We start from the raw sequence: 26,952 nt of genomic DNA, 5'->3' as shown, positions 1-26,952 counted from the left end.
TCTGTTCACAGAGTAAACAAAGCAGGAAAAGACAAGGCAGAAATACAGAAAACACAAAGATTTATGGAGCTTAGTAAGCCACATGGCTGTAAAGGCAACAAATGTTGATGACCCCAGAGCAAAAAATACACAACAGTGAAATAGAAAGAACTGCAAAATCACACTTGGACTGTGGAAGAACAGAGATTCTTTTAATACTAGTTTTAGGTTTCATAGCACAGCCTCCTTCATGGGAAGGACTGTGCAATTCAACAGTGTAAATAGGCATAATTATAGCATAATGTTCCAGTTGATTGTGTATGTGTAAAAGATTTTTTTTTCCATGTAGCTAGCAGAAAAGATTAAAACAGCTGCAGGAAGAAAAAAAAGAAAACCTTTGGAGAAAACATGGCAAAAGAAGAAGTTACAGAATAAAGCTGGAGGACACCAAAGAAATATTGTAACACAGCAAGGCATAGAGAGAAAAATATTTGCCTTTCTTAATTTAAGTATTAAATTTGTTTTACGAGGAAGCTGATTCTGGCCTGTGAAAAGCCTGGTTGCACCAGTAGCACTGATCCTCTTGCATAAGATGATTAAAGAGAGCAAACCTCCAGGGGTATTTTGAGTAAACAGCCTTTATTTTCATGTCAGCATTAACTATTGTTATGTGACATCAAATGAAGGCGTATATGTACATGTGTGTATGTGTATATGTGTATACTAAAATGCATAAGGTAACCATGACTTGTTTCTGTGGACATGTTCTGGGAAATAGTATGATGTGGAAGAGGAGGTTGTAATTGGAAAGGCTGAAGTTTTCTCATCTCTTCTGTAAGCATGGAGGAAATGAGTTTGTTTTTTAGATTTCAGGAACTTTCTTTTCTAGTTTTGTATGCAACCTGGAAATTAAATTAGTTGTTTTTTTTTTTTAAGTGATTAGATGATGTGCTGTACAAAATCAGAGCATGCTTGTAAATAAAGTATTAACCTTCTCCATCATGAAGAGGAGTTAGATAGACTGATAAGTTTCAGAGCTTCAAAAGAAAACCATGTATGGTTTTAACAGGTGACCAAATTGTACATTTTTTTCTTTTCAAATAGACTTGCGGAGCTGAAGGATCACAAGTTGAAATGAGTAACCAAGAGACAGATGTGCTACGTTGCTGGAGATGTAGAAAGTACATAGCAAATTCTGTTTGCATTGCAAAATGTTACGGAAAAGAGTCATCTGATGTAAGTATAGTGTCTAAAGGGGAAGGGTTGCTTTGTTTTTGGGTTTCTGTTGTTGTTTTTTAAACTTTTTCCAGTGCTACTGGTTTTTAATAAAGGAGAACTGTTAGTCTTGCCTTCACTAAATTTGCTTATGGAGATGAGTACTAAAATGTGGATGGCTTCATGGGGAAAAGTGTAAGCAGTAATGCTACTGAAGACAGGTAGTCAACAGTCAGCTAGTGTTCTGCATCGTGTTCATGATAACATTTGTCTGCTACCTTGAGTGTGTGTTGTTATAAATTTACATATAAAAATCTGTTTTATCTTTGCATCTTATTTTTTGTTGTTGTTACGATTCCTCTTAACTTTATTTCTAAGGTGTATTTTAAATGCTGATTTCAGTTAACTGGTAGTTAACTGTGTGTCAAATATTCCTAGATCAGATATTTTTACTATCAATTTTGGAAAATATAGTCTCTGCATAGAAGTTGTTCAGAAGATTAGCCTGCCTGCCAGGGAGATCCCCTGCCAAGCTAAAGACCACTTGGTGTTATTGTTTCATATTGTTTAAATAAAATGATCATGCAGAATAAAGCAGCAATAGAATATTTCTACTGCTTTATAATGTCACTTAGTTATTGTGAAGAGTTAAGAGTCCTTCCAAATACACTACGAACATTGTGCTTATATCCTATGATGTTGAATTGAAGAGGAAAAAAATAATAGAAAAGAATATGTTGATTTTATTTGTTTCTGAACATACTAGAAATTAAATACAGCATTATTTCTTTTAGCACTGGAGAAAATCATAACCAGTTAAAATTGAAAACAAAATTAACTATCAAGACCGTAGTATAATTAGTATTAATAATAAACCCTATTTTAACAATGTGTATGTATTTAGATGAGTAGTTGGAAAAAAAATGTTATCAACAGGTTTGCAGGACAGCAAAATACACTATCAACAGATGTACACTTGTAACATGGAACATTTTCAGTAGGCTACACCTTTTGAAAGCAGTATCCTTTTTTTTCCTTCTTCTTTTTACCATCACTGTCTTTCGTTTGTTTAGCTTCTGGAGTCTTTATCTGGCTTGTCAGCTGATTATGAGTTTTAGTCTATCGGGTATATCCTCTCAGGACTCAGGCATAAGAATTTTCATTAACTTTAGCATTTTCTAATAACAGCTGTTCACCTTTTTTCACCTAAAAACTGTTTATAGAGGAAGGCTAGATATTAACACACGAAAAGGTGATAAATCTGTTATTGTGTTGTGTTCTGCCATTTGGAATTCATTTTAAAGGTAAAATCTTGATATTTTTGAAACATAATCTGCCCCTACTCATTATGTACCTCTCCAAGAATACAAAAGTGAAGTTTTTAAATGGCTTTTTCTGAAGCAAAAACAGTAGCGTTAGTCCTTTTGAATAAATAAGCAAAACGTTTTTAAAGTCAGCAGTATCTGGATGCAGATTTTTCTTCACAAGAGTAACTTTGTTCTAATTAAGATATTTTCATATTCAATGCAATTAAATCAGCTGTTTCAGCTTGTTCTTAAATAGTGTATTGCTAGTGTCTTATCAGTGGATTTACTCCATTTGTAAATTGAAGCCCAGATTATGACTATATAAATACTTCTAAATTTAGAAGGAAAACTTCAGTTCCAGAGCAGCATTGTTATTTCAGAAGATGATGTATGTCTGTAGTTGATATGCATGTGAGAAGATACCTACAAGTGGGAAGGCAAAGACTCATCTGCTGTGTACATAATAGGAAATTACACTTTTCAGTACAGGTTTTGTGGGTACATTATTAAAATAACTCACAGTATATTCTGTTGTTTTTCTCACATTACTAGGTACACAGATCATACTTTCAATTTTAGTTCTTTTTGCATTTTTTTTAACACAATGCTTTGTTTTGTGGAAGGGGACATCTTTGCAAAGTCAAGACTAGTGCACATTTCCTAAGGCAGTGCAGCTCTTCTGACATTGTTTTGGGCTCAGCAGCAGTACAGATATATCCTGTGCTACTCAATCAAAGTACTAAGGCACACCTTTCAAGTGAATCCTTAAGTTCACTACAAACATTGGTACGCTGCTTCAAGATTCAGGGTGACCTGGCTGTCACCACAGTATACCTTCCTGTATTTCAGGATGTAGGATTAACAAGGGTGAAGTCAACTACCCATAATATGGATGTGATCTTGATTTCCTAACATACTGTACTTTTAGAAAGATCAATTTCTTGCTGTTTTCTTTTATGATTAAGCTCCTCTTGCCTGCAGAGCTTGAGGTTGTAGAATATTTTTCATAGTTTATACTAAAGTTTTTTTGTTTGTTTTGTTTGCCATAGATTTCCACTCCTTTCGTGGCAAAATATGGTAGAATTTTCTATTGATAGTAGAGGTCCATCTTTATTTTGAACAGAACTGAAAGTGCTCTTTTACTAATTAAGTAGAGAATAGATAAATGTAATTCAGTGATTCTTTCTGAGTCAGCAGAAGACAAATAAATTACTCAGAGTAATATTTTCAATATACCATATTTCCTTTTTGAATTTTAGGCTCACAGTTGAATACATAGCTTAAACACGAGTGAAAGACTATTATTGTAACAAATCTTAAAATCAAATGTTGAAGTCATGAATACAACACATCAGAATAGTTTAATCAATACTTTAAACAATACCTCAAATCAGAATTAGGTCTAAATTGAATCAGAATTATATGTAACTTGAAGTACATGCAGTCTTCATGGGAAGGATGAAGGTGATAGCATAGATGCAGCAAATTAATCTATTCAAGTTCTGCTGTCATTAAGTGGAGAATTTCTAGAAGTTTGTCTACATCATATGGCCCACTTTCAATTATCAGAATAAAATTTTTACTCATATTAGTTCCATAACATAGTAGTCAGTGTTTTTTCTCCACATTCATCACCTTTAACAAAGGAGTTTAGGACTCTCACACTTAACTAGACTTCTGTCTTAGCCATCCTTACAACTTTGTTGACATTCTAAACCACATTAAAAGGCTTTAACTGCACTTACGACATTTCTGTGCTAAAGAGTAGTTGGGTAATTTTATATATTTTTGTGTCATTTATTGAAATGCTCTATTTCTCTTTTTTTAATTTGCTCACATTACTGCACCTAAAACTCGAAAATTAATAAAACCCCTGATTTTTCAGATTTTTTTCTGGAAAGCACTTAAAAAATGATTAACTTGTTCAGTACTGACCAGTCTTCATATAACCTACAACTTAAGTTTTTCCTGTCTTTTTGGAAAATTGCAACAGCTGATAGTACATGTGAAATCAGTTTCTTTATATACTTGGAAGATCAGCTATTACATACTTTCTGTTCTTGCAAACAAAATAAAAACACCTCCAGACGCCTCCATCTCCACAGTGGAGTCTGTCCAATATCCTTAGATTCAGAAATAGTATATTCTTGACAGCATCTACTTGATTTTGGGCTTAAAGAATGTACCAGTATCTTTGAGTTTTATCATTTGTTAATAAAAATATTTACTGAATTTGAGAGGCTGATATTTGACTATGTTCAAACAAAAAAAGCCTACTTGAACATTGAATAACAATGCACTATTTTTTCAATAGATATCACGGCATTCAGCTGTTGCTCAGGAGTCTTGCAGCGTATGGCATGTGAACTTAGAAGCTATTCCAGAGTGGATTAAATGCGTCATTGAGAAGGTAGATATATATTTTTCTTGTATCTTTCTCACTTTAGAAAATGAGGGAAGAAATTTCAGGGGTACTTTTCTGAAAAGGTCTATATGTATCACAGAGACTTTTTAACTGAGAGAATTTTTCTTGGTAAGCTATATTATCACTGAGAACTGTTCCTTTGTGGGTTTTTTTTGTTTAAGTACAAAACCTGCTCTGAAAGTAATGCCTCCTATTTACAGTGTTAGCCCACAGTTTCAGAAGCATATGTTTGTGGTATGGCAATAGAAGTTAAACCTTCCCACCAACATTCCATTACACTTTGTTGCTATACAACAGATGGCAGCAGAGGAGCAGTCTGACAAAATGACATCTGACATGGAAGTGCATACAAAGCAAAGGTGAGGAACTTAATTCCTCCATGAGGAAAAAATTCACTGTTCTGCTCATGAAGAAATAAAATTGCTTCTAATAGATGAAGTATTCACAAGCAGGCCAATAGACACATACAGAAAGAAGAGCTGAACTCGCCCAACTGGTGAAGGGGATGTCTGGCTATACAGCACTTCTTCACAGGAAACAGCCAGCATCCAAATGACACTCTCTTTTCAGTGGCTGGCCCTTATATGAGCCCAGTCTGGGTCCTCCCCTTCTGGTCACATGGGGAGCACAGTTACAAACAATTTGCCTGTGCTCCTTTCATCGAGTGCTCAATCACCAGTTCAAGCTATGACCTAACAGTTCCCTTACATGCACCCACTGATATTGACTCCTGCTGAACACTGAAGATAACCTGAATGTACATAGTGAGGTGGTGAATAGTGTATTTCAGCAGTGGTGATGGTGAGCTTTGTGGCTCTCGTTCATGCTGGAAGATATCCATAGCTAATGGTGGTGACAATGTATTAAAAATGGATTAATTGTCTAGGCTTTGGTTTTTGGTTTGTGTTGATCATTATATTGATCATTTAGATCATTATATTGATCATTGATCTTTTAGTACTAGCAGATGTGGACAGTAACAGTGAAGTTTTTTTAGAGATTTGTTGGAATATTATGTAATTTCTTTCTTTTACATATTATGATATTTTGTTATATGTCTAAAATGTACTTACTTGCTAATTCCAAGGTCTGATGACAAGCTAGTGTGAATGCATTTGAGTCTTAACTGCCCATTGAAAATTATAAGGCTTCTTATAATTTTCTGCTGCTGGAATTACTGTTTCTGTTGAGTATATATATATATATTAGGTCTAGAACTTAAGTGTTTTTTGTAGAATCACAGAATGTTGTGGGTTGGAGGGGGCCTTTAAACTCACCCAGATAGGACCCTGTGCCATCAGCAGAGTTCCCAGCCACCAGATCAAGCTGCTCAAGGCCCCTTACCACCTGGCCTTGAACACCTTCAGGGATGGAGCATCCACAGCTTCTCTGGGCAGCCTGTTTGATTGTCACACCATTCTCTGGGTAAAGAATTTCCACCTAATATCTAGCTTAAATCCTTCCTTCTTAGTTTAAAGCCATTCCCTCTCATCTTGTCACAATGAGACTTGTAAAATGTTTATCTCCCTCCTGTTGATAAGCTCCCTTGTAGTACTGGATGGCCATAATGAGGTCTCTCTTGAGCCTTCTGTTCTCCAGGCTGAACAAGTCCAGCTCCCTTTGCCTTTCTTTGTAAGAGAAAGGGCATTCCAGCGCCCTGATCATCTTTCTTCTCTGAATCTGCTCCAATAGTTCCTCATCTGGTGTGTGTTGGGGCTGAAGGTCTAAGCACTGTACTAAATGTCAGGCCTCAAGAGGGCAGAGCAGAAGAGGACAGTCCCCTCCCACTCCCTGCTGGCCACCCTTCTGGTAATATAATGAGCCACATTATATAGTTAACCTTCAGGGCTGGAAGCCGATATTGCTGGATTGTGTCAATCTTTTCATCCACCAGAACCCCCAGGTCCTTCTCTGCTGGACTAGGAGAAGTAAGCAAAAACAATGATTTTGTTTGCCCTGCAAACAAATTAATGTTTGATTTTTGAGAAGCATTTGCGTTTCTGCTTCGGTTTCAGTATCCAAGTTTTCTTATATATACAAATGCATACATATTTCTGTTATATTCTATTCTTTTCTAATCTATATCTCAAGTAACAATTCTGATCTAAGCAAATTCACTTTGAAAAAATAACTTTGCAAAGAAAAAAATGATGACTTACTAAGAATTCAGAAATAAAGAAAACTTCTTTCATCCTCCTTTAATGTTTTCTGGTGTTTCTTTCTTATTCTTAAAGATTAATTAACCTTTTCTGAAAATTAATGAAATCTGGGACCTAAATAGTGCATGACAGAATAGTGCATCTATTTCAAAAATATTAATCTCTGGGAAGAAGAAAAAAAGCAAGGTGATAAGATATTTTCGCACTTTACAGATTGACCTAATCTTGAACGCCTGATAATAATGACCCCATTTTTAGAGTAGGTTTCATGTTCAATTATTTCAGTATAATTGGAATTAATGTTACATTAGTTGTAAATGCCCGTATTTCTGCATATGAAAACCAAAGGGTTCTGATTGGAGACTTGAGAGATAAAAGACCCATAGACAGTGACTGCTCAGAAGAGGCTTAGTGTATTTTCTCAGGATTGCAGAATAGCAATGGTTGGTGTTGCAGAGAACACAGTACTCCATGAAAGTCTTCAGTTTCAGTGTTTTGTTCTTCCTTTCATGCCCTGGAAACTCTTGCTTCATTCATTTCTGACCTCTCTGGAAAGCTGCTGTTGGTTTATGGATATATAGATGGGATTTTAAAACAATTTTGGTTTATCTGCAGATCCTCCTGGGCTTTGAATAATGGTGTGATCATGTGTTATTTTCTCCTTTATGACTCCTGAATCAAAGGCTAAATCATTTTACATAAGCTCAGAGTCTATTTGCAGCCTGTAACAGCCCACTGTTTCCCAGCCAGTTCTTTTTTGCCATCTGTCCCTGTTAACCAGTCTCACTGAGTTTCATGCACACATTATTATACAGAAAATCTTTAATAATTATAAATATCTGATTGGGGTTGCTAGTGATCATTATTTACTTGCATTCTCTTTTCACTATCAGTCTTCATTTTGTTTGGCTTTAAAAAAGGAGGCCAATTTGAAGTCTTTGTACCCTCAGCTCTTCTTAAGATCTTGCTGGCTTTCCCACTGCCACCACCTCTGCTATTACCTCTTAAACTGAGTCAGTGGTTCCTCAGTCCCTTGCCAAAGTAATGCTAAATCAATCCCAGACTCCTTGTACTGCACTTTGTCTCCCAGTCTCTCTGCACATAGGACATTGGGATGTCCTTTTTCTTCCCTACAATTTCTTGCTTTCCCATTTTTGCCTGAATCACAGAGTGGCTGAGGTTGGCATAGCCCTCTGGGTTTATCTGTCCCAGCCCCTGCTCCAGCAGGAACTCCCAGAGCAGGTTGCCCAGGTCTGTATCCAGGCAGGTTCTGGAGATCTCCAAGTATAAATTGCCCTCTGGGCAATTAGTGCCACAACTCTGTCACCTGTGCAGCACTGAAGTACTCCCCGCTGTTCAAGGGAACCTGTGCTATTCCAGCTTGCCAAGCCCTTAGCTTTCTATTGTAACCTTTGTGGATCATTTCCTTCTCTGCGTCAATTCATTAAGGTTACTGCTGCACTAAAAAGTGCTTTTTTGTGAATTTTAGTGCCCAGTCCATAGCATCCGAGAAATGGAGTGTGTGAGACTTGAAGGAAATCTCTGAGTTGGCTTATTTTTTTATTCTTTGGGAATGGCATAGATACAAGTTTATCAGGCTTACATACTAAGTCTGCGTGTTTAATGAATTTTGTGGGATTTGTAAGTGTTCGGGTACGTGTAAACAGATTTATTTTTCTCTAAGTTAATAACATGTCCAGATTCAAACAGATTTTCATCTGGGGATATCAGGGATATCTTTGATACTTCATGAAATTTTGAGTTTTTAACGTGCTACACAGAAGTGAGTTTCTTGAAATGTTTCCATAACTAAGTAAAAAAGGCCTTTTTTTCCACGCAAGTTCCTTTCTGAAACTGCAGATTTTACTGCAGTGAGTATACTGGAACTTGCAAAAGCATTCACTCAGACAAGTATTGGTCATGGAATCATTTGCCAAACTACCTTGCAAAAGATATTTGCAACTGAAAGCAATGCTTTTGCTAGAAATGCTGGACAGCTTCTGTATTCATTGCTAACTTCACTTCAGGCACACTAGTGAGTAACATGTGACTGGAGTTGATAATGTTTCTCATCTGGGCTGTGATCCTGCAAACACTAGCATGACTGTAATCCTTAGAAAAGTTTCTTGAACATATGAGTATACTTAGCTGTGCAAGTATGAAGGAGATTATAGGTCTTAGGTATTTTCTTTTCAGAGAGTGATACTAGGATTGAAATGAGAATCATAAAATGGCTGATGTTGTAAATAAGTATGCCCTTAATCATACAGTATTAGGGATTTATGATTGTGTCTGCACACAGATTATGTTGTTATACTACATAAACCAAAATGCAAGTACCATTTCAAGCTTTTTGTAGGTAAGCAAAGTAAAAAGCTGCATTTTCTTTCTGAGAAATCTCCTTCCACTGTACTTGGTATGCAAGAAATATATCAGCTGTCACAAAACTCTGCTGAGAAACCATGCTTGCCAGTTCCAGATTAACATGGTAAATTAATTTCCTTATTTCAAAGGGTCTAATGTTTTCATTGGTATTGTTCTACCTATGAACAAATTATTAAAATATTTTAGAGCCCCTACATTTTTAAGTGTATATTAGTACTAGAATTCTTACATTTAGAATAGTTATTGCGTAGAATTAATTATCACTTCAGTAAGAAGTTTTCTCTAGAACATTATTTTATGGTGGATTTTATTTTTAGTCTCTTTTCTTGTGTTTGAAAACAAAAGCTAAATCCTTTTGTAGAAGGAGAAAAGTAAATATAGTAATGATTTCCCTATCTTGGATTTGTAATGAATGTATTGAATGATGGTTTGTTTTTTGTTAATAGGCACAGTGGACTGCTGGAAAACTGTACTGTCCATTTTGTGAGGCCCGATTAGGGGGCTTTAACTTTACTTGCAACACAAAGTGCTCTTGTGGACAGCTTGTAAATATACACTTCTGCAAAAGTCGGACTGATTATCAAGCAGCTTGCTCTTTTAGATTGGCAAAATCAGCAGGAAAATGCTTACCTCTCTGTGAAATTAAGTCTGGTTTTAGCAAGGGTAGCCACCATGAAGTGGTAACAGCAGTTTCAGATATCAGTCCCCAAGAGCTTTCGTACATCACCAGAAAGAATAACAACGATACTGAAAGATTTACAGAAGCACTTTGTCTAGAAGCAAGATCTCCCAGATTTGTGATGGAAAGTAAAAAAATTGCCTTAAAGGCATTAAATCAAAAAGGAAATCCTTTTGCTTCCCATCTGAATGATGCATGCACACTGAAACCTTTTCACAGAAGATCACACAGTTTGGATTTAAATATCAGAGAGAGACTTGCTTTGTCACCTGTGTTATTTGAAACTTCCAGTATGGGACCTATTTACCGCATGAAATGGTCAGATAGCCAGAATGAAAATCCATCTCTTTATACACCAAGTGACCTGCAACTAGAGTCTAACAATAGTGCTTTTCAGGTCTATTATAGTTCAAGTGCTGGCAAACTACAGAAAAGGTTTCGAGCTTTGTCCTGTACCACATTGGTACACAGAGACACAGAAAGTGATGAATGTGATTTTGAAGCTACTGGACAATCTTCTGGGACTGCCATTGCTGATGGGTCACCTTTTCTGACGAGCATTTCTTCATCTACAAGTGCTGTTGAAGAGGATGAGTATTTTGCACCTGTTAGTCTTGTGCAGTCAACAGGTATTTCTTTCAACCGAAACCTGAGTAAGAGAGAAAAAAACAAGTTGAAAAGCATGAAGAGGAAGCAAAGGCGTCGAGAACAGTGGCTACAAAAGCAAGTAGGTGTTTAAAGCCCATTGTACTACTTTTTTGTTTGGCTTACTTTTGATACTGTCCCTTAATATGGTTTAAATATGGTTTTATTATAGTCTAGGATTAGGTATCCTGCAAACAAGGCATTTCAACTTTTTTCTGTGTGTAGTTTTTCTAATTCAATTCAATCTGCTTTTCCCCATATGAAAACAAATTGTAGTGGATATATATATGTGTATAAAACTCAATTCTGTCATTTTTCTTACTATTATCTGATATAACAGCAAATCTGAAGTGGGAAGAAATACCATAAAATTTAACCAATAGTATTGAAAGCAGCCTTCAAATCTTCTAAATGAGAAACAGTAGTATTTCTGAGTTTCCTAACTGCTATATAATGACATTTTAGGTTATCTTGGAAGCAAAACTTATTTTTAAAGGTGTCTGGATTTATTATTGATTGTAACATAAATATTTCTTTTTTTCGGTAAAGAATTGAGTGTTGCTTTTTTGCGACGTAAGTCATAGTAACTAAATGTCTTATCTACAAATTAAAAAGAAGTTGCATATTTTTATCTAATGTACAGCTATGGTTTTTCTCTTCAGACTATCTAAAGAAGATAAAAATTAAAGACTATACATGGCACCTTCTTGAGTAGGTGGAGACCAGAAATATATATTAAAGTGAATACACTTATTGTTTGCTCAGGGATTAAGTAGAAAGGCTAGTATTGTGTATGCCTTTAAAATAAAATTTCTCCTCATGATATTGCTGCAATAAAAACTGTGGCTGTAGAGAGCAAACATACTAACTCATATTAGAGCAGTATGAAGAAATTGCTCCATTCCAGGTAGGTATGTTGTTGTGGTAGTCTTTGAATAGGCCATAATAGTGACATATTTCACATGAGCATATTTTTATGTGATTGTTTTACATCTGATAGCAGTCAAGTTGAATTTAATACTTACACCTTACTGAGAAATGACAAGCTTATTTTAACACTGTACTTAGGTTAGGTATTAAATTGTTTTCATTGATTTGCATGTAATAAATAGGTTATACAGGATAAGTGGTTTGTCTATGAATCTTTAATCAGTCCTTTGTACATAAATGATTTTCCCTCCTAATGCTCTGCTACTGTGCTACTCAGGCAGTGAGTGACTTCAGGTTCTTTCCTACACACAATCAGTAGAACCATTACAGTATAGTACAGAATCTAAGCAGAACAGTGAATTCAGGATTGAAAGATAGTTACCCAGAGGCTGACTCTCTTAACAAAATTTAAGAACTATCATGAGAATGTGAAGGGACATCATAAAACATTTTCAATCTGTGCATTATTTTTTATTTGGGATTATTTTTAGTTTTCTTCAAAAATGTTTTATATTCATATTGCCAAATGTAGGGCAAATAATTCTAAAGAAAGGAATTCAGATGGAATAGTACAGAGGATGATACATTTCTCTATGGCTTTATACAGATGGTACACAGACTACTGGAAAAGAAAAGGAAGGCTCACCTTTACGATGGCCAAGGCATGCTAATGACTCCACACAAGAGGGATCTCCAACAAGAGATCGTTCCCTGGTGGTGGTTAGCCCTTAAATGGGGTCTGGGAGAGGTGGAGCCAGACTCCACCCCTTCCCATCACACAGGTACATTACCTTCACCTGTGCCCCTGCAGCTAACTCAGTACTTGCCTCAGGTGATCAGTCAGTGGTTCAGGCCGTGAACAGTTCCCATACACTCCACCCCTTCACAACATGAACCACTGATCAAGTAACTATAAGGTGAGCCCTCCTTGATACAGAGACCCAATACATCGCGACACTTACATAATTGCTCATCGCTATGCATATCGATGTAATCCAGAATGAGTTACGATTGGCATATAGATTGTATTCTTCTTTGGGCCAGTGCTTGGTGGTGTCTACTGGAAGCATGTGGTCACATGGTGCAGGTCCATCTTATGCTTCATCAGTCCCAGGTAGACCATCACCGGATGTTGCACATGATCTTATAGCAACACTGGAACACTTCAGCATTATTTGGTTCCTTCTGGCAACTCATAGGCTCATGGGGAGTAATATAGGTGTTTCAAAGGTAGCAAGAGGGGAAGGTCCGCCCTCCAGGGCAAGATACAGGCCGTATTCCTGTCTTGGATCAACACTTCAGCTTGTACAGGGGCATGCCCTGGCCGCCTGTACCAAACCTTTTGGCCCAATGTCTGTGGCTGCACGACTATATCAGGCACCAAAGGGAGTGTCCTGATCTGCCACAGAGACATGATAGGGGTCCCTTTAGCAACAAAGACTGGAATGTTGACCACGATCTCAGCAGGCCGCGTACCAATTACCGGAGGGACTACCAAACCCCCTACCTCCAATAATCTCCCCCAGGGTGCAAGTAGGCCACACCATTGTGGTCCTACCTGCACCTTCTAAGGCCATCTTATTGGTGCCTGGTTTTAGGTCTTCAGGGGCAGGGAGCAGAAGACTCTTCTCACGGCCAGTCTGAGGTCTCACCTCATTACCAGTACCCGTAATTTGGATCCTAAGCGGGGAGGCCCATGTTGTTCATAACATTTTCAAGGCACTGGGTCTGCCGTCTCTAGGTCTTTCATTCAGGTCCCTCAGGGTTTTGTGGAGGAGTCTCTCTGTCCACCCCTGCAGAGACTGAGAGTCTGTCTTCAAGGCAGCCTTGAGAATACCACTGTAACATTCTATAAGGCCTGCCCCCATTGGATTGTATGGCAGGTGGAATTGCCACTCGATATTGTTCTCTTCTGCCCAGTGTTGTATCATTGCACCTGTGAAGTGACTCCCTTGGTTGCTGTCGATGACTTGTGGTGTCCCATAGGCAGCCATCAATCTCGTGAGCGCCTTGATAGTATATACCTGGTTGGCTTTTGGTACTGGATAGGCCTGCATTAGCCCACTTGTGGTGTCGACACAGGTTAGGGCATATCTCGCTCCCTCAGATCGAGGGAGAGGCCCAATGTAATCAACCTGCCATCTCTGTAGAGGATTGTGTCCTCTAGCAAGATGGGCTGTTGTTTCAGGCAGGGACCTCGATCTCATTTTGGAGCAGGCGTCACAGTCTCGACATGCTTGAGCAATGTCCAATAGTTGTACGGGCAGTCCCCATGCCTTAGCAGCTGCCCACATGGTCTTCTGCCCAGCATACTGCAGCTTTTGATGTAGCCAGTAAGCGATGTTCTCGGATGGTGAGTTCTCAACCCATCTAACTCGGGCCAGTGTGTCAGCTTCATCATTTCCTGGTGACTGTAGGAGCGGATGACCAGAAACGTGGTAGACACATACAGTTCTGTGTTTAACTGCATTCCATATGTCTAACCACATATCTTTGCCCCAGATTGGTTGGGAGTGGATAGGCCAGTCCTGGGTATCCCACTGTGTGAGTGAGCCCCCAATACACAGCCCAACTATCTGTGCAAATATTCAGGATACCGTCACCAGATTCTTTGGTTATAACCATCCACAATGCCCGCAGCTCTGCCCACTGGCTGCTTTGACCATCCCCCTCTTCGAACCATATTGTGTCTGTGGCAGGATGGTACGCTACTGCTCTCCACTTACTTGGGTTGCCCTTGCTGGACCCATCCGTTTACCAGGCATCTTCAGGAATTAGATATTTTCCTTCCTGGATGGGACTCTTTTGTGGCATCACTGTGATACATCAAGGTTTGTTTTGGTGCATCACTGTGATACATCACTGGGCCTAGAATCTTTTGGAGTTCTTCTTTCAACAGTGAGGAAGACAGACTACTCCTCTGACTGAGATAGGCAACCCATCATGCCACCATCTGTGCCTGAGCCACCCCTGTCTTAGGAAGGTGGGTCAGATCTCTTACCCACCCCTGAATTGGCAGAGTGGTCTTAACTATAACTGTTTGTTTGGGTTATTGGCTCTACTGCTTGTAATGTGGAATAAGCAGCCAATAGCTGTTTTTCAATCATACTATATCTTTCTTCTGCTCCATGCCAGACCTGAGACCAAAATCCAATGGGGGTCCAAACAGAACTCTGACGTTGCCACAGGCCCCAGCCAAAGCCATCTTGAGTCACATGAACATCCAGTTCAGCTTGGAGGGTAGGATCAAATATACCCAGTGCCTGGGCTTGTTTAACCGCCTGTTTTGCTTGTTGAAAAGCATCGTGTTCTGTTCTCCCCCAATCCCATAATTGGCCCTTTTTTAAGAGTCTATACAAAGGTCTCAGCAGCTGTGCCAAATGAGGTATAAAGGAACGCTAATATTCCAATATACCTAGAAATTCCTGCAGCTGCTTTGGTGTTGTAGGGATTGGGAATGCCTGAAGCTTATCTACAATGGCACTGGGTAGCACTTTGGTCTTTCCTGACCAGACTAACCCCAGAAATTTTACAGACAGGCCTGGACCTTGCACCTTTTGAGGATTGATAGCCCATCCTCTTTCACTTAGGTAGGCAGTTAATGAATCTGCCGCCTCCCCTACTGCTTCCAGTGAGTCGGATGTTAACAGGAGATCATCAGTATAGTGGCATAGGTTCACATTATTCGGTTTTCTCCAATCAGCCAGGTCATGTGCCACCAAATTACGACAATATGGTGGTGAATGCACGTACCCCTGTGGCAAGACCTGAAAGGTCCACTGCCTGCCTCCCCACATAAATGCAAATTGATCCTGTGATTCCTCAGCAATCGGTATACTAAAAAATGCATTTGCCAAATCCAGGACATAATGGTGTGTTTTGATTTTCCTACTGAGAGTGTCCATTAGGGAAGCAATATTGGGTACGGTCGCATGACCATATATTCCCTATAATCTACTGTCATTCTCTATGTTCCATCTGACTTCTGTACTGGCCATATGGGGGAATTATATGGACTGTGTGCAGGTCTTATAATACCTACTTTTTCTAGTTCCTGCACCATCTTTGATATTTCTTCCTGCCCCCCCGTGAGTCTATACTGTCTTACATTAGTAATCTGGTGTGGTTTCAGCAAACAAGTGGGCTCATGTTTTGCATGGCCCCTCAATATTGTCTGTATTGCCCGGATACTAATGTACCTCTGCCAAAGTCTGAACTCTCCCACAGTTGTCTGGAGAGCCAGACCCCATAGAATGTCTATGCCCAGGACGTATTCTGGAACTGAGGCAATCGACACTTTATACTCCCAGGGCAGGAGACGTCCAACCCCCAGTTTCAACCATGTTTGGGTGACTGGAATGGTCTGTCCCCCAAACCCACCAATCATTACTCTATTACCCTTAAACTTTGATGGATCTCCATATATAATCGAAGTTTGTGCCCCAGTGTCCACTAAAGCCATCACCTTCTGAACATCCATTTTTGACCAGTATATCATCAACTCTACATAGGGCCTCCAGATGGGACTGGAGAAAAAGATAAACTACAGGGACCAATGTCTTTTGTTACTCCATGAATTTCACCAGATCCAGGTCTTTTGCCACAGACGGCTCAGGCATTGTAGCCCGCGACACCTGCAGATGTTTTTTCCTTCTGTTCGGTATTATAAAATTGGCTAAATTCCAAGTCATTGTTGGTGCTTGCTGTATTATTCTTACTCCTGATTTTCTGGTAGTACTCTGAAATTTCTGATCATTCCTTATCTGTTTCTAAAGTTGTAATAAAATGTGGTTGGGTTGCCCATTGATCTTAACAAATGCAACCCTGTCCCGAATAAGGTCATTAAACATAGTTTTTTGAGATACCCGTATGGGGCCTGATTGGGGTATCTGTGAGGTAGGCTTCTTGGTTTTGATTGGGATGGCCTCCCCCTCATCCACCATGCAGATATTGCACCTGGTTCTTATGCGCTCTGTTTCCCCTAGGTCTGCCACTAACTGGGCTGCCTGTTGAACAATGGCCTCTGAAGCCACCAATGGGTTCAGGATGGAGACCAACGTCCTATAAAGGTGGGAGGGGGCCTGTTGCAATATTAGGTCTCGCATACCTGCCATGAATTTCTTTGTGTCAGGGCCTTCAAACGTATCAGAGTACATAGCCTTCCTCATGCCTAGTTCTCGAATATATTTTTGGAGGTCCTCCGTAGAAGACCATAGACCAGTATTAAGCAGTATGTCCATTTTATCAGGCCATGTCAAACAGCATGCTGCCATCAGCCAATCTATAATAGTATGGGTTTCATTAGTATAGTGGATGGCAGCATACAATCTTTGCCTTAAGGCAGGATGTATAGTTATGGATGCCAACTTGGACATCTCCATCCCACTGACTAGTACGCCTTCAGTTCCTGCATTCCATAGTCTTAGGAGCCACGATGGTATGCTCTCACTAGGCTTCTGATGGAATTGCTGTACTAAGTCCATCAATTCACTTGTCACGTATGGATCAGCTGTTACACGTAAGCACATTTCAGCAAGGGGCCATTGGTCAGGAAACACCCCTGCTGGTCTGTCTTGTGTTTTCTTTGTTTTTTGGGTCATGATTGGTCAGATCTCAAATGAATCCATCAGATGGAGCTTTGAGATCCGATTTAGAGATCTTATTCTCTGAAATATCCAGGTCCGCTATCTCAGGGACCTGGGTATCCTCAACTGAGAGGGTACATATCTGTCTTGTTGGGACATTCAGTCCTGGTTTTTCAGTTGTTAATGTACTCAATTGCTGTTCTAGTTTTTCAGTGTGGTCCCTTAATAATTAGTTTTCAGTCTCTATATTTGTATTTGTTGTTTCTAATTTATGCAATGCCATTATTAGAGGCCAGGCTACCACAGAAGTGGCTAGCCAATGCTCCTTCGTAATAAGTATATCCTTATCTAAGCCAGAAAAATACTGTTAAACAGGGTGGAGGAGAGATATTCCCCGTAACCCGCAGGGGTCCCCATTTTTCAACAATGGTGGCCAAACCATGATAGGGTGATCCCATAAGCCCTGGAATTTGACCAGGGAATTTGACCTTGTTTGGTCTAGGGGAGTAACGTTCTCCCCCCTGCCCCATTTGAAAATGTTCCAAATGAAGGACATGTTTAATATATATATATATATTATTTTTTCAAGCCTGCCTGGCTCGCCAATTGTAGGGCAAATAATTCTAAAGAAAGGAATTCAGATGGAATAGTACAGAGGATGGTATATTTCCATATGGCTTTATACAGATGGTACATAGACTACTGAAAAAGAAAAGGAGGGCTCACCTTTACGTTGGTCAGAGCATGCTGACAACTCCACACAAGAGAAATCTCCAAGAAGAGATCCTTCCCTGTTGGTGGTCAGACCTTAAATGGGGTTTGGGAGAGGTGGAGCCAGACCCCTTCCCATCACACAGGTACATTACCTTCACCTGTGCTTGCCTCAGGTGATCAATCAGTGGTACAGGCCATGATTCAACAGTTCCCATACACTAAATGTGGAAAACATTCTGATTTTGTAAAATGCCAAACTGATACTGAGTAAGGGACCTTTCCAAGATTTGTATGTCTTAATATTAAATATTTATTTTCTAATAAGTTTTACCACATTGTCAGAGTCCTTTAAATTGATTTAAAAATTCAAGGTCTTCTTATTTCTGTTGAATGAAATGACAATGCAAAAGCATGCTGCATAAGAGCATTTGCATGATCATATCATCTATGGTCCCTGCAGCCAACTTTATCTTTGCAAGATGTTACTTTTAAGAGTAAAGCGCTGTGCATGTTTTCCTTATTGGGGGTATGTATGGGAACTGCTGAATCACGGCCTGAACTACTGATTGGCCACCTGAGGTGAGCACCGAGTCAGCCATGGGGGCACAGGTGAAGGTGATATACCTGTGTGACTGGAAGGGGTGGAGCCTGGCTCCACCTCTCCCAAACCCCATTTAAGGGCTGACCACCACCAGGGAAGGATCTCTTCTTGGAGATCCCTCCCACATGGAGTCCCCTGTGAGCCTTGTCATCATAAAGGTGAGCCATCTTCTCTTTTGTATTATCTGTATACTGTTTATATAGAACTACTTAAAATATACCATCCTCTATACTATCTCCTTGTGGAGTACCATCATTGGGAGTTATTTACCTTATAGGGTAACTGGAGAGAGAAAAAGATAAACTTTAAATCAATTAAATCTTTTTAAAATCTTGTTAGACCATGCTCCTTGCTGCTGTTACTGCTTAGGTATCCTTTCTTCCAAGTTTGCTTTCATTTCTCTTTGGCCTTCAGATACTCCTCTTGGTAACTATGTACATATTTTATTATGCTCCTGCTTAGAATGGGAGGCAGAGCTGCGGGACTCCATAACCATGATTTTCAGCATACTTAATCACCTATGTTTAAGCAATCAGATAGTAAAACCTAGGAATAGGAATGTTTCATTTAAGTGCTCTTCTCAGAGACATTTCAGTGCAGCAGAGTCTTTATGTGGGTGAATCTCTTACAAGTGCTCTTCACTATAGGTACTATATATCTTATTATCTTTAATTAAAGCCTTTCTGAAGTGCAGTTAGAGAGAACAGACCTCTTCAGACTTTGAACTTGCTTTACAAATGTGTCATGCAGTTCTCTGCTTTTATTTCATAGCATGGTAACTTTATCTGTTAAGTTTTCCTGTCTTTCAGTAAGCCAGAATTTGTCTGTAAACATTGTGTTATGGCAGAACGTGCCCTACTATAAAGGTGAAGTATATAAACCTCAAATTGTAAATAGGAACAATTCTGTGAGCTTCTGACACACACTTAACACTCGGAGATCTGCACTGAGTATTTACACAGGACTGAGCTGTCCTGCTAACAGCAGAGGGACCCAAGCTTCCTTTGACTGTTCTGCAGAGGAGAGCTCTTAAAGCTTGTGTACAAGCATTTTGTGCACACATGTAGGCATCTTTGTGTTTAGGAGGGATTTCTAGTTCTTCAGTGTATTGATAGTGTATAAAATATTTAAGCCTAGGAATTGCCAGTGTTAATATTTTTTTCTGAAAATAGCTAAGAAGATTTCTGTTACAAACTCTTATTTTACATACTTGTTATATTTGCATTGTTTGCTAGAATCTGAAGCTCATACTTGTATTCTAAAATATCTCAGGCTGCTCCTCCAGTTTTATTTTATTTCTGTTCACAATAATTTTACATAAAAGAAGACTAGTTTCAAAACTGCAGTGTCCTTTTGGAAATCATCCTGATCCATCTAAAAGAAATACTACTGAGTATTCTGAGAGCCTTCTCTGTCCTCTGCTTTCTTAGCAGATCTGTATTTCTTTACACTGCTTCATTTTTTTTGTGTGAAATAACTCCTTGTTACAGGTATCTGTGGTTGTCCCATACAGTGTTAACAAAAATAAAACATAGAAGACACAGCTATCTGATCAATTAGATAACCAAGTAAAACAAAGCTGCAGGCAGTAAAGTTCAGGTGGAGCAAGCCCAGTGTAGCTTCAGCTCAGACCTTGCAGGTTGAGAAGAAAGCTGATGCCCATTGCAAGCAGTGGCAATAGTGCATTAGAAGGCTATGTGGTTGCAAACATAAGGCAGTATCTTTGTTTAGCTAGTACATTTTATGAGACTGGAGGAGTATCTGAGCCAAAACTTGTGTATCTTTTCTTCTGATTTTATTGTGACTAATTTCTGGTACCTTTGTGATCAAGTTATTACTTCTGTCACAGATTATAAACTAGAGTGAAGAGAAATTAGCAGTGATGGATTCATGCCTAAATGTGTGGCATACCTTTCTTAATTGCAATTGCAATTTCAGAGGAAGTTGCACCTGAGGGATTTTGAGATGCATATGGTGCTCCTCTTGCATGTCTTAAAATCACAGCACTTTAGACTTTAATTACTTTTATCTGAAGTCTTTTTAAACTTTCATTTGTGATTGAAGTTTTTTAGGGTCTTTGGTGACCCAGCCACTTCATATAATCGTAGAAACATAGAATGGCTAGGGTTGGAGGGGGCTTTAATGATCATGTATTTCCAATCCCCAGCAGTGTGCAGAGTTGCCACCCATCAGATCAAGCTGCCCAGGGCTCTATCCAACCTCACAAATGCCTCCAGAAATGAAGCATCCACAACTTAACTTGCCAGCCTGTTCCAGCAACTTACATCAGAACCTCTGAGTAAAAAAAATTCCCCCTAGTTTCTAACTTAGGTCTCTCTTCTTTTAGTTTAAAGCTATATCTAACCATATAAAATGTTAGTTTCTATCTTGTTAATAAGTTTCCTTTAAGTACTGGAAGGCTGCAGTGAGATCTCCCTGGAAGCTTTTCTTCTCTAAGTTGAACAAGCACAGCTGCCTTAGTCTTTCTTCACAAGGGAGGTGCTCCAGCCCTCCAGTCATCTTTGTTGTCCTTCTCTGGACCCTCTGCAACAGCTCCACATCTGCATTGCGCTGGGGGCCCCAAGTCTGGATGCAGTACTCCAGATGGATTCTCACAGGGGCAGAGTAGAGTCCTCTCCTTCTCCCCTCTGGGCCACCTTTCTGTTGATGCAGCCCAGGATGCGGATGGCCTTCTGGGCTGCAAGCACATCCTGCTGCCTCATGTTCAGCTTTTCATCCACTAGTACTACCATGTCATTCTCCACATGACTACTCTCAACGAGTTTTTCTCCCAGTCTGGAGATTTGGTATTGTTCTGGCAGAAGTGTGACACCCTGCACTTCACTTTATTGAACAGCGTCATTTGGTTCACATGGGTTCGCTTCTCAAGCTTGTTTAGGTCCCTTTGGATGACATCCCTTCTTCCTCTCATATCAACTGCACCACTGCTTGTCAATTTCAGGACTCCCTCTCACACAGACTAGTCTCCCACTCCTCTGTATTTTATCATTGACTGTCAACATCAGTGTTTGTTAGATAGCATACATAATTGCTAACGTTCTGTGGTTAATACTACTTAAGTAAAATGTTGATGAGCAGCTGAGAACTATGGAAATACAGTATACTTCCTTCTTGCATACGCTATTAAGTTTGTATTATGGTTTTTGTTTTTTTTATGAGCTCACAGACAACTTAGTTAACAACAGTCTATGAAACATGCTGTCCCTCAACTAAGAAGAACAGTGATCCCTCAATTGAGGTAATTTATAGTGCTATGCACAGTATGAAAAGCAGACTGCACTGAATTGCACTCTTATGTAAGATGGCTCATGGCACAGAAAAATGAAAGTTTAATGATACAAGAATACAGAAGTACTTTCATATTTATGAAATTTACTGCAGATTAAGAGAAAGACATTGAATACACAGTAAGTAGAGTGTTTAAGATTTTTATCATGGAAAAGAATGAACTGTTACTCAATTTTGTGTCCCAGTGTCATTATCCTTCTTATCTACACGTTGTTCGGTTAATGATTCACTAACATTGCATTTTTGTCAGTTTTATATTTCTAATTGGTTTTCATGTTATCGAACTCTCTGGGTGCATATAAATGGTGGTAAATTGGAGATCTGGAGATTTTTTGCTTGGAGATTTAAACGGAAAGCAGACGTTGGTTCTGTGAATGCAAGTAGAATTTTTTTTCCAGGAAAAAAGAAATTCCCAACATATAGGAACAAAAATTGTCCATACTGCTTTATTTTGTTTTGTTCTGTTTGAAGAACTAATCATTCTTGCTTTGTAATGTTCAAGATATCTGATTTTTTCTCATTTACAACCCCCTTCAATTTTATGATATCAAGCATGCTAGATTTATTTTTGTTATTGTTTTCTTCCTCCCCACTTACCATGTCTCAGTATAGTAGAAAATAATGCTGTGTGAAAAGAATTGATTTCTTTACAATTCTTCAACTATTTTTATAAAAATTTATGCATGCATGGAGAACTCATTCTAAACGCTAAAAAGATCTCACACAAATAGAACTGAAATAAGAGATTTCATGAAAACTCACTGTTCTGAAGTTGGTAAGCTGTCTGATTCTAGTAGGAATAAAAAAAATAAAGTATATATTAGTGAAAGGAGTAATTATATATAGTATGGCAAAATTCTGAAGAGATATTGTACTGTAGCTGCATTTCAGAATTAAATGTGAGGAAAGGTAACATTTATTGTTAAAACTGCAGAAGGTGGTAGCCTTTGAGCATATGAGCACCTGTTTCAGTTAAAAGTACAAGCTTATACCAATATAATCTAATTCAATTAGTAAAGCAAAAGTTTTCTGTGTTGTCATCTAACACTCTAAAGTCTTTAAAGCTGTGACAACATCTTTTTTTTTAAGCTAGCTGTTCTAAAAGTTGTATTTCATACTGGTATTTATATATATATATATCATGTAGTTTTGTAATGTTCTATTTCATAAACTGAATCAGAAGGGGAAGCTTTCCTCTGCAGAGGACTTAGGTAAGGACAGGCTTCATACTTCATACAATTCAGAATTTTGGGAGGATTAAATGTGTGGTTTTATTCTTTTATTCATTTTCTTTTAATTATATCTTGTGAAGATTTTGTGAAGATGTTAGAAATCTGTCAGTTCCCATTACTGTAATTTGCAGTCAGGTTTTTAAATTGGAAGTATTGAATCTTCCACTTGAGCATTCAGATGTATTGTTTCTGAAGATTGGAATACTGGAGTGTCCACAGTACAACATTAGGACACAGTGAACATGAAAAGAAACTGATTTAGTAATGCCCTTACAGTTTTGAAAATGTCATCATTCAGAAAGAAGCAGACTCATCCTCATTAAGAAAGTCTTCCTCCACATAACTTTTGAAAATAAATCCAAAGGTTTGACAAAATTTTAATCAAACCTTAATTTTTTGTGGCTTGGAAAGTTGAAAAATTTCAAGTGAGCTTACTTGCATATTTTGTACAATCTTTTCATTCTTCTCCTAAATTTTGAAGCATTATGTATGTTCTTTATATATTGCTTAATAGATTTTAAAACCATTTTGAATTTTGATTGTGTGATTTAAACTTTTTGCTAAATAAAAAAAGCTAATAATAATAAAAATAATACTTATTCTGAAGCAAATCAGAAATAATTAGCTAGCAGATTTTGAACTAAAATATGGTCTTAGTTAAGACAGAGTAAAAAGAAGCAACTGGTGAGGAAAGTGAGGAAACTGGTGAGGAAAGTTTTTTTCTCTAATTCTGCCTTCCCCATAAATGTGAAATTTCTATTTCATTGTTTGGCTGTATAAAAAATGAGAAAATAAAAAATATTTTAAAAATCAGAAAAAAAGCAATTTTATGGGCTTTTTTAAAGATAAGATTAGAAGTAGATTCAAATAGATCTAATTTAGTATACGCCACCTTTTGAACTGCAGATTAAAATTATCATGTCTAAAGAAAAGAAATGCCAAAATCACGGTGCCACTCTGAAATGTGCTTTACATCAGAAACAAAATTCCAATTGCACACTGCTATTCATCATGTTATTTTTCATGCAAGTTAATTTATTGATAAAAAATATAAATCATATAGAAGTATTTAATTCATAAGGAGCAGAACAAAAAATACTCATTAAAAAGAGCATGATTGCCATCATTGTGAGGGCTCCCAGAATTGGCCAAACCAGATGACTTTGAGGCATTCTGAATGTTTTCCTAGTGGAAATATAAGAAAGTTGGTGGGTTTTTTTTTTAATTTTATGTTATAAAGAAGCATTAGACCTGAAGTTCTCAAAAAAACTAAAAACTGGGTGCTAATTTTTGTGTATTTCCTTTTTTTTCTTTTTTCTCTTCATTTCAGTTGCAGTTTAGAATCTGGTTTTATCTTACTCATTTTTAGGAAAATTTTAGGAAGGTACATAAACGTAAGAAAATAAGTATCCTAATGTGGGGAATGCTGTATATTTACATAGGAAAAAAATCAGTCATAGAACAAAAATCTACAGAAACCAAGCTAACACTGACACATCTAGAAGAGTGTTTTGGGTATGGGCTTCTGTTCTTAACTCAGAATAATTTGATTATATTCCTGAGCCTGAAGCTTGCCAAGTGCAGTAAACTTCTTAGGCCCGTTAAGATCACTGAGACCTAGTCTTGCAACTTATGGAAGCAGACGCTGTTAACTGTGTACATTTCCACTAACTGTAGAGTTGGCAGATTGTTTTCAGTTTATACACCTGTTTTTGTAATATTGATAACATTGGAAAAGTAGGATTCAAGAGTAGACAACAGGAAAATGCAGCACTGCATGTGGGCATTTGTAGATCATTTTTAGTATTCACCACCGTTTTTTTTCCCACCGTTAAATGGGTTTGGTGTTCTACCTCAATTACTATGGAAGAGGCAAGATTGTATGAAGTTACAGAAAAGATTAAAAACAGATGGACCTGGTAGTTGTTCTCGGTTGCATAATGACATAGCTTGATATAGCTTGTACTGCATGTAGTTGTTCCTTTGAAGTGAGTCTACAATCCAGAATAATTGAGAATGTAAATTATTTTACAGTAAAACTTAAGATACTTATTTGGTGGACTAGCAAAGTGAATGCTGATTTTATGCATTAGAAGAAAAACAGAACAGAAACAGATTTCTCATAGATGATCAGACCTTTGGTACAGGGAACTACTAAAATAAAAAGCAGAACACATTTTTTGTTGTTGTCGTCACAATATGTTGTTATCCAGCAAAACAGACCAGTCTGGTTTCTAACAGTAGGCTGTTTCATGAGGATATAAATAATACATTAGAATGATGGATCTTTCTGGATTGAAATATGTTAATCCAGAGAATACATATCTGTATTTAGGATGGTATTAACTGGTCTGTAGATATCTGTCTTTTGGATTTTTTTTGTTCTAAAGATATCCCATTTCCCTTTAGTTTCATATTGAATGAAATTATTTTTATACAAATATATAAGCAGCACCTAATTTTAGAGATAGATACTGGAAAGTGCAATACGGGACCCACCACAGAGCAGGACAGAAGATGATGGGGAGTAATGGTACTATTACACTTGTTCCATTATGCATTATGTGTAATTGCACTTTTTAATGGAGAACTAATGTAGCATGTAATTGCTTGGCCAGGCTTCTGAGATAGACAAGAAGTGGAGAACTGGGAAACTGAGTGCCTGGGTGTGTTCAGCACAGAGCAGAGGAGCTGAGACGAGCTGAGACGATTTTCTCATCATCTTATCTTCATTTTCCTGTTTTAACTCTAAAATAAGGTTTTGCCTACTTCTTTGTGTGTGCATGATTTTTGCAGACTTGCTCTACTTTTGCATGCAGTATACTTTTAATCATTATTTATTGCAGGTTAAGTTCAACTGTTCAAGTTGTTCTTCGTGAAAAATAGGCAGAAAGTGAGCACACTTCAAGAGCACTGGAAGCACAGTGGAAGAAATTGCTATACTTGGGAATGGATGATGTATGAAATGTTTGTCCGTATTTTCCTAGCCATGTGAAAGGTGTAAAGATTGTGCACTAAATAATCCTAATGACTAGTAAACATCTATACAGAATTACCCTGCAGCCATTAAGCTGTGGCCCGTATGTAGATTGCATGTTACATACTGCACTCCTGTGTGGCCCAGGTGATAATTCATAAGGGACCTTGGAAGGAGACCTGGCGCAAACAGATCTTGCTAGAAGTTTACTGACACAACTGTGAATCTTGATTCAAGTCTGAGACTGTTTAGGCTGAGAAAGCAAAGGAAATACAGTTCATTTTGTGTTCAGCAGTCTTGTCATGCTCGCACTGTTGGACAGATTTGTAACTGGAAGTTAAAGAAGATGGTGGGGCTGAAATGTGACTACACATCTTCTCTGTTTCTGTTGTGCTTTGTTTTGAAGCTGGCCTGTGCAGCAGAAAGAGGAGTAGGATTAGGCTGAGTGCACGCATTGCAGGCTATGATTTCTTACACATAAATAAGAAGGTAGGACAAGAAAATGAGTGAAACAGAATTACTAGAAGGTACATCAGTAGACACACACAAGTGAAATCTAAGTAGAAAATATATAAAAATGGTGGCTGTTAACTCCAGTTGCTGAAATAGCAAAGCAAAATATTTGAGGAGAGGGAGGGAAGGGAATGCAAGACCCAAAATGCAGAATATCTTTTATTCACTTGGCTTTGTCTTTCTCCTTTTTAGAAAAAGGTGAGTCAAGACAGAGTAGTTAAAAAGAAAATTGCAGCCATTTCAGTGGTGTATCCAAAATCATCTGTACTTTCTATATTCTTACAAGATTCCTTAAGG

General features: G+C 38.2%; 1 protein-coding gene across 3 annotated transcripts in view; it reads left to right on the top strand.

Annotated features, from left to right (window-relative positions):
* Positions 1-1,113: 1,113 nt before the first annotated feature.
* Positions 1,114-26,952, top strand: part of RNF180 (ring finger protein 180) — a 92,131-nt gene continuing 66,292 nt past the window's right edge. For all 3 annotated transcript variants that reach the window (XM_065739805.1, XM_065739804.1, XM_065739803.1), the window contains exons 1-3: positions 1,114-1,215; positions 4,816-4,911; positions 9,917-10,876. In XM_065739805.1, coding sequence (XP_065595877.1) covers positions 1,114-1,215; positions 4,816-4,911; positions 9,917-10,876 — 1,158 coding nt within the window. The remainder of the gene's footprint in view (positions 1,216-4,815; positions 4,912-9,916; positions 10,877-26,952) is intronic.

Source organism: Cyrtonyx montezumae, unplaced genomic scaffold (assembly GCF_038088225.1).
Source record: "Cyrtonyx montezumae isolate F1298 unplaced genomic scaffold, pur_monq_1.0 scaffold_25, whole genome shotgun sequence".
NCBI classification, from domain to species: Eukaryota; Metazoa; Chordata; class Aves; order Galliformes; family Odontophoridae; genus Cyrtonyx; species Cyrtonyx montezumae.
Note: the sequence above shows the minus strand (reverse complement) of the source record. Positions and strands in the feature narration are given on the sequence as shown.